This window comes from Galeopterus variegatus, unplaced genomic scaffold, assembly GCF_000696425.1.
Source record: "Galeopterus variegatus unplaced genomic scaffold, G_variegatus-3.0.2 Scaffold22218, whole genome shotgun sequence".
Lineage (NCBI taxonomy): Eukaryota > Metazoa > Chordata > Mammalia > Dermoptera > Cynocephalidae > Galeopterus > Galeopterus variegatus.
The window spans coordinates 1649-9769 of NW_007748329.1; the positions used below are offsets into that span (position 1 = coordinate 1649).

General features: G+C 43.0%; 1 protein-coding gene across 1 annotated transcript in view; it reads left to right on the forward strand.

The window, feature by feature from the left end:
* Window positions 1–2589: 2589 nt before the first annotated feature.
* Window positions 2590–8121, forward strand: part of LOC103583357 (HHIP-like protein 2) — a gene marked incomplete at both ends in the record, with an annotated part of 18920 nt that continues 13388 nt past the window's right edge. The window contains one exon of the mRNA XM_008564692.1: window positions 2590–3242. Within this exon, the coding sequence (XP_008562914.1) occupies window positions 2590–3242 (653 nt within the window). The remainder of the gene's footprint in view (window positions 3243–8121) is intronic.

The following is an 8121-nucleotide window of genomic DNA, read 5'->3' on the forward strand; positions in this document are numbered from 1 at the left end:
ATGGGATCTGAACCCGGGGCCTTGGTGTTATCAGCACCACACTCTCCCGAGTGAGCCACGGCCGGCCCATGAATTGTTTTTCTGATTTCACTGAACTGTTTGTATATATTCTCTTGTATTTCAGTGAGTTTCCTTAAGATCATTAATCTGAATTTCTTTTCTGGCAAGTTGGCAATTTTCAATTCTTTGGGATCAGTTACTGGAGCATGATTTTGGTTTTTTGGTGGTGTCATGTTACATTGATTTTTCATGTTTCTTGCTTCCCTGCATTGATATCTGTGGATCTGGTGGAACAGCCATCTTTTTTAATTTTGTAGAATAGCTTGTGTGGGGAAAGACTTTCACCTGCAAATGTGTCTTAGAGTGCTGATTGGGTACAGTGCAATGGTTTTGTTCCATATAGATGCAGTAGTACAGATTCTATGTGGTTTCTTCACCTATAATCCACTTTCATTATGTCTGCAATTGACTTAGTGACCTATGCCTTGGAGGTTTGTGGCGGTGATGGCATGGCTTTGCAGTGGGAGGAGGGATCACTGGGTTGGTTCACAGGCTGGGGGTGTGCACATCTACTCTGTGGTCAGTCATCTCTGGAGCTGGGATGCAGTTGCTCAATTGATTCTCAGTTGTGGGGTGCAGGCATGGCCTGTCAGGGTCTCTGGCACTGCTTTACCCTCTGGCAGGGTCACTGTGCTGCTTCTCTGACCAGGGGTGGGCCCACCAAGGGCACATCAGCCATATGGTCTCTCAATCAGATGCATATGCAAGTAATGGCTGAAAGACTCAGGGGCAGGTCTTCCAGGGGTATGACAGCTGAGCTGTTTTTCTGAGCCAGGATGTGGGCATGCTTTGGCTCAGCTAGCTGAGTGTAGGTCTGCCAGTGGTCCTTCTGTTGTGCCAGTTCTTGGGGCCCAATTTGAGGTCATGCTTCCTTCTGTGGTTCAGCAGTTGGACAGTCAAGGCCAGAGCTGCTGAGCTGCTTCGCAGGAAGTGAGTGAGGCCACTGGGTGGGGCTGCAGTGAGGGGGCCCATCCAGATACTTCCTGGATGGTGGGCAGTGCTGCTAGGTGGGGAGGGGGCTGAGCAGCCTCTTTCCAGTCAGTGGGCAGGGCAGCTAGCAGTCCTGCAGTGAGGGGGCCCATCTGGTTCTTCCCCACAAGTGGACAGAGCTGTTTGGCTGGTCTGTGGTGAAGTGGCCTGTCCAGCCACTTTTGGGTAGAGGGCAGGGCCACTAGGTAAGCCTGCAGTGAGGGAGCTGGTGCAGCTGCTTCCGGGACTGTTGGCAAGGCTTCCAGGCAGTGCTGTTCAGGGTGGAGCCAACTGCCCGCTTCTGCAGGAGAGGGATGCACTTTATTTCCACTAGCTTGAGGACATATTCATTAGGGTAGAGACCCGTGAGCTGTTTTTCTGGCTTGAGGGTTCGGGCACACATGACTCAGTTGGAGGCGCTGGCGGGTAGGGGGAGGAGTAGGGGGTGGTCTGCCTGTCTGATTTTTGGCTGGGGACATGGAGGTGTGTTAGTTCAACAGGACCAGGTTTGGCTTCCCAGAGTGCACAACTAGAGTCATGGCTGCTGTGAGCCCAGGCTTCAAGCTGCCAGGATCAGGGTATTGTAGCTTCTCCTGTGGTTGTGCTGGGACAGGGAAGAGCCTTAAGGCTGGGGAAGCATCATGGCTACTGGCCGCAGGGCAGGGAGTGCTCCTGTAGAGGCTCTGGTTTCAAGATGATGCTGTCCTGAATCATCTTGGGTCACGAGAGTGGGTACTGGGGAGTGCACCATTTGTGCTAGTGTTCTAAAGAAATGCAGTGTGTGTATTCTAGGCCACTCCCCACACTTTTATCTAGACCTGGCTTGCCAAAGGGTCTGTGGGTCTCTGTGGTGAGGGTGCGGTTGGTGGAGGTCCTCTGCCTACCTTTTTGCTGCAAGGGGAAATTCTTCCTGTGCCTGGTGTCAGAGACATGGTGGCTGAGGCCTGTGTCTCTCCTCTCTGTGTCACCATCCTGGGCTTTCATGCTCCATAGGGACTCACCAGTCTCTTGCTGTACCCCCACACTCTCCCACACATGCTCCCATCAATATTTAGCTGTCTGCTAGCTGTTCTGGTCCTTTTCTGTGGGGGAATACACCCCAGGCACTTCTAGTCCACCATCTGGCTGCAGCTTTCCCAACGTCCAGTTTTAACAAGCATGAAACTTCATGCCAAATTGCTTCCAATTTGTATAAAGAAATAAAATCTTGCAGATACATCATTTATAAAAAATGAAAGATTAGGAAATTTGGTAAAATTTCCTGTTAAAAAATATTCATTCATCATGTAATAAAACATTAAGTGGCAAGAACTAAGCTGAAATGTTAGAGACAGTATAGGGAATATGAGAGTTTTTTTCCCTTCTGCTTTCTAGGAGCTTTAACTGGGTAGAAAATTTGGGTCACAGAGACAACAAGTGAGTTACTAGTAGTTGGTAACAAAAACTCCAGAATACTAATTTTTTCTTAGACCATTTTTAATTTCTTCTTGCTCAAAAATTGAGACAAGCCCCACCGTGGCCAGTCTGACTGCTGAGATTGGGCTTTCTTTTCTTTTCTAGGAGTGCTCACCCTATGCAGCCCACCTCTACGATGCTGAGAACCCTCTGACGCCTCTCCGGAAGCTTCCTGGACTTTGCTCTGACTACTGCTCTGCGTTCCACTCTAACTGCCACTCTGCCATCTCCCTGCTGACCAAAGGTCATGGCCTCCAGGAGTCCCATGAAAAGGATGGTGCCCACTTCTGCCACCTCCTCAATCTTCCTGACAAAGACTATTGCTTCCCCAATGTCCTGAGGAACGACCATCTCAACCATGACCTGGGTGTGGTGGCCAAGGACCATCAGGGCTGCCTGCAACTCTGCCTGACTGAGGTGGCCAACGGGCTGAGGAACCCCGTTGCCATGGTCCATGCTGGGGATGGCACCCATCGCTTCTTTGTTGCTGAGCAGGTAGGAGTGGTGTGGGTCTACCTCCCAGATGGGAGCCATCTGGAGCAACCGTTCTTGGACCTCAGGAGCATCGTTCTGACTACTCCATGGATTGGGGATGAGAGAGGCTTCTTAGGGTTGGTTTTTCATCCCAAATTCCACCACAACCACAAGTTCTATATTTATTATTCATGCCTTGGCAAAAAGAAGGTAGAAAAGATCCGGATTAGTGAGATGAAGGTTTCTCGGGCTGATCCCAACAAAGCGGACCCCAAATCAGAGAGGTGAGTCAGAGCCATGAGAATCTGCAACTTTATACTGTATTCTGAAATAATGCCAATCAGTCCTTTGAAATAGTAGAGGGGAACTTAACTGGTTTTAGAGGACTAGCTTAAAACATCAAGAAAGGAATCATTGTTGATTAATGAGCGCAGCCTAAGTTAGACTCTTGAGTCAAGGGTCTTTATGGGGTACAGCCACCACCTTACAGTTACCCTAATTAGAACCATGGTTTCTTGTCTTTACAGAGCGTAAGAAAGGGCCAGCAACCACAAAGTCTTGAGAAATGATGATGGATAATATCAATATATTAAATATAATACCAGCCTATGATTATTTTGTGGTCATTAGATCCAGACCCTTTCTCTTGAATGTGGGATTTCTTGTCCTCATAGGAGGCTGGGGCACAAGGCCACAAAGCTATTGATGTATGGTCAGATGAGGACTCGGTTCTAACTGACCCCAAGCTCATGCTCTATCCATTCTACCACCCTGCCTTTCTTCCTTCTCCTCTCTGCCTTGTCTCTTTCCCGTTATAGAGAGGTGGGAGGACTGGAAAGAGCATGCTGCACTGATAGACTAACCCCTGCTAAGTCGCTCAAAGAAAGGGACTGAGAGTTCTGGGACAGCAAAGAGTAAGGCAGGCCCTAGAACAGGGCGATTGTTACCCTGGCTCTGTCTACATCACGTGAAGTCATGGTATGAAAGAAAAATAATCAACGAAGGAGTCATGCCAGGAAACAAGAGACCTCTCAGAGCCCTAGAGCTCTGTTTTGTCATCCTGGGCACTCTGAAATGGGTCTTGGCTGGCGTGGCAGATCTTGGTGCGTACACCAGTCATTTCTGGGTGTCTCAAGAGGATACAGCTTCTGCTTGTGTCAAAGCCTAATGCAGTTTTAATTGAAGTATAACTTACATATAGTGAAATATAATCTCTGAAGAGCACAATTGGATAAAGTTTTACAAACGTGTACACTTGTATTACCACCGACCGTATCAAGATGCAGAACATTTCCATCACCCTGGGAGGTTCCTTTTGCCTATTGCCTGTCAATACCAATATCATGGCTTTCTCTCCCCTCTCCCCTGCCAACATGCACAGGCACACACATGCACCAGCCAGAGGTGGCCACTCTTACCACAGATTAGTTTTGCTTCTGGAACTTCATGAATAAATGGAATCATGTAGTGTGTACTCTGTGTGTGCCTGGCTTCTTTAATTCAATAATGTCTCTAAGATTCATTAATATTTTTGCATGTATCAATAGTTTGTCTTTTTCATTGCTTTGTAATATTCAATTGTATGAATATACCATGATTTATCCATCTATTCTTCCTGTTACTGATGGATACTTTGGCTGTTTCCATTCTGGGGATATTGTGAATACAACTGCTACAGTGTTTTGTAGTTTTCTGTGTAGAGGTCTTGTACATCTAAGCATTTCCTTGTGTTTGATGCTATAGTCAATGTTATTTTGTTAAATCACAGTTTCTGATTGTTAATTCATAATATATACACATTTTTTCATATTGAGCTTATATGGCAACTTGCTGAACTCCTTATTTGTTCTGGTAGCTTTTTTTTGTAGATTCGATTGGATTTTCTATGTAAAAGATAATTTTGTCTGTGAATATGAACACTTTTATTTTTCTTTCTCTGAATTGGAAGGCTTTTATTATTTTTTTAACTGGACAATTGCTCCAGTTTAATTCTTCAGTACAGTGTTGACTAGGAACGGGGAAACAATCTAATTTTCACCATCACATTGGTGTCATTTCCATTATTATTATTTTAGTATTTATACAAACTATAATAACATCGTTTATCTTATTCTAGATATTATAGTTTGTGTCTATTTTTAATCAGACTGGTTAGAGGTTAATCAATTTTATTCATCTTCTCTTAGAACTAGCTTTTGAGTTCATTGCCTTTTTTCCTATTATTTTTCTGTTTTCTATTTCATTGCTTTCTGCTCTTTTCCCTTGCTTCTGCTTGCTTAGGGCTTAATTTGCTCTTCTACTTCTGGTTTCTCAAGATGGAAGCTGAGGTCATTGATCTGAGACCTGCCGTCTTTTCTAATATGTATGTTTAGTGCTGTAAATTTCTGCTCAAGTGCTGCTTGAACAGCATCCTGTAATTTTGATATATTGTGTTTTCATTTTTATTCAGTTAAAAATATTTTCTAATTTCCCTTGTGATTTCTTTGTCCCATGAGTTATTTCAAAGGGTGTTATATAGTTTCCAAATATCTGAATATTTTCCAGAGACCTTTCTTTTTTTTTTTTTTTTGACTGGTAAGGGGATTGCAACCCTCGGCATGGTGTGGTCTGCACCATACTCAACCAGTGAGCGTGCACTACTCAACCAGTGAGCATGCACCGGCCATCCCTATATAGGATCCGAACCCACGGCCTCAGCGCTACCAGCGCCACACTCTCCCAAGTGAGCCATGGGGCCAGCCCACCAGAGATCTTTTTGCTATTTATTTCTGATTGAAATTTCTTGTGGTCACAGAACATACTATATATGATTTAAGAGATTATCCTGGATTTTCTAGGTGGGTCCTAAATATGATCACAAGTGTGTTTAGGAGAAGACAGAGGAAGAAGAGATAGAAGTGGTATGACGATGGAAACAGGGATGAAAGGTGATGCAATGTGGGGTTATGAGTCGAGGCATGAGCACAGCCTCCAGAAGCTGGAAAAGGCAAGGAAATGGATCCTCTGGAGCCTCTGGAGGGAGCACAATCCTGCCAACAGCTTGCTTTTACCTCAGTGAAAACCATTTCAGAGTTCTGGCCTTCAAAATTATAAGAGAAGAAATATGTGTTGTTGTAAGCAACCAAGTTGTGGTAATTTATTACAGTGGCCGTAAGAAACTCAGATGTTACCATTTCTAATGCTCTTCATTCTTTTGTATAGATGCATATTTCATTCTGATATCTCTTTTTTTTCTGTCTGAAGAGCTTCCTTTAACATTTCTTTTCTAATGGTTCTACTTGTGAATTCTTTCGGTTTTTGCAGTCTTTATTTTGCCTTTACTTTTGAAAGATATCTTCACCGCATATGTTGACATGTTTTTTCTTTAATTCTTTAAGGAGGTTGCCCCACTATTTTCTTGCTTGCATCATTTCCAATGAGAAATCTGCTGTCATCCTTTTATTTGTTCCTCTATATGTAATATGTCATTTTTCCTTCTGGCTGTTTTTAAGGTTTTTCTCTTTATCACTGGTTTTGTACAATTTCATAAACTAAACTTGATTTAATTTTCTTCATATTTTTGGTGCTTGAAGTTTGTTGTAATTATTAGATCTGTGAGTTTATAATAAGCTTTCATTAAATATTGAGAAATTTTTGCCATTATTTCTTCAAATATTATTTTTCTGTTTCCTCACCCCTTTTCTCTTCTCTCATTTGGAGACTTCAATCACATGTATCTTAGGCTGCTCATAGTCGTCCCACAGCTCATTTTTTCTTTTTTTTTTTTTTTTTTAAGATGACTGGTAAGGGGATCTTAACCCTTGACTTGGTGTTGTCAGCACCACGCTCAGCCAGTGAGCGAACCGGCCATCTGTATATGGGATCCGAACCCGGGGCCTTGGTGTTATCAGCACCGCACTCTCCCGAGTGAGCCACGGGCCGGCCCTCATTTTTTCTTTCTGTTTCGTTTTGGATAGTTTCTATTGCTATGTCTTCAGTTCATGAATCTTTTATTCTGTAGTGTCTAACCAGCCACTAATTTTCTTCTATAATGTCTAACCAGCCATTAATTCCATCCAGTGAGGTTTTTTTTTTTCAATCTCAGACACTGAATTTTTCACTTCTAGAAACTCAATTTGGGTCTTTTAAAATATCTCCCATGTCTCCAATATAGTAACAATCTCTGTTTTAATGTTCTTGTCTGCTAATTTTAACATCTGTATCAGTTCTGTGTCAGTTTAGATTGATTTTACTCTTTGTTGTGGGTTGTATTTTCCTCCTTCTTTGCTTGTCTAGTAATTTTTGATTGGATGCAAAAAATTCTTTATTTAACTTTGTACATTCTGGATATTTTTGTATTCCTATAAATATTTTTGAGTTTTGTTCTGGGACACAGTTAAGTTACTGGGAAATGACTTTCAGGTCTTGCTGTTAACATTTCTTAAGCAAGACCAAAGTGTTGCTTTTCCTAGAACTACCTCACTATTGAGGCAAGACTTCCTGAGAACTCTACCAATACCCTGTGAGTTATACTTTCAGAATTCCTGACCCTAAGTGCCAGGAACTTTTCCTTCTAATTAGTTCCCTTGCTTTAGGTAGTTTCCTCACATGTACCTGATGTTGAGTATATTGATGAATACTTGAGGGGGACCCTTTATGGATCTCTGGAGTTCATTCTCTGTACAGTTTTCTTGTCTCCAATATCAGTCCTGCAAACTCTTATTGCATTGGTGTCTACTTGGACTCTCGGCAATATCTTTCCAACTGAAAGAGTCTGCTGGGCATTGTCTGTGTTTTCCCTCCTTGTTCTGGAAACTCTCAGGGTAGTAAGCTGGAACAATTGTAGGGCTCACCTTGTTTGTTTTCCATCTCTCAGGGAACACATGCCTATGTGGCCTGATCTCCAGTGTCTTTTAACCCACTGCCATTTTGTGCAGGTTTTTGACTATTTAAGGTGTGTGGGGGTGCATTATTCTGGTCCTGTTATGCCATCTTAGTGAGAAAGGATGTTTATATTTTCATGCTACAATTCTTGGTTACAGAGATGGGGTAGAGTTACTTACTAATTGGTCTGTTCCTTCATCATCACTTGTTAGATATTTGGGATTTCTTTGTCCTCTATGTTTTTTCCCCCCACAATGCCCACCCCCTATATCACTTGGTTGATATGCAGTGATTCTTTTT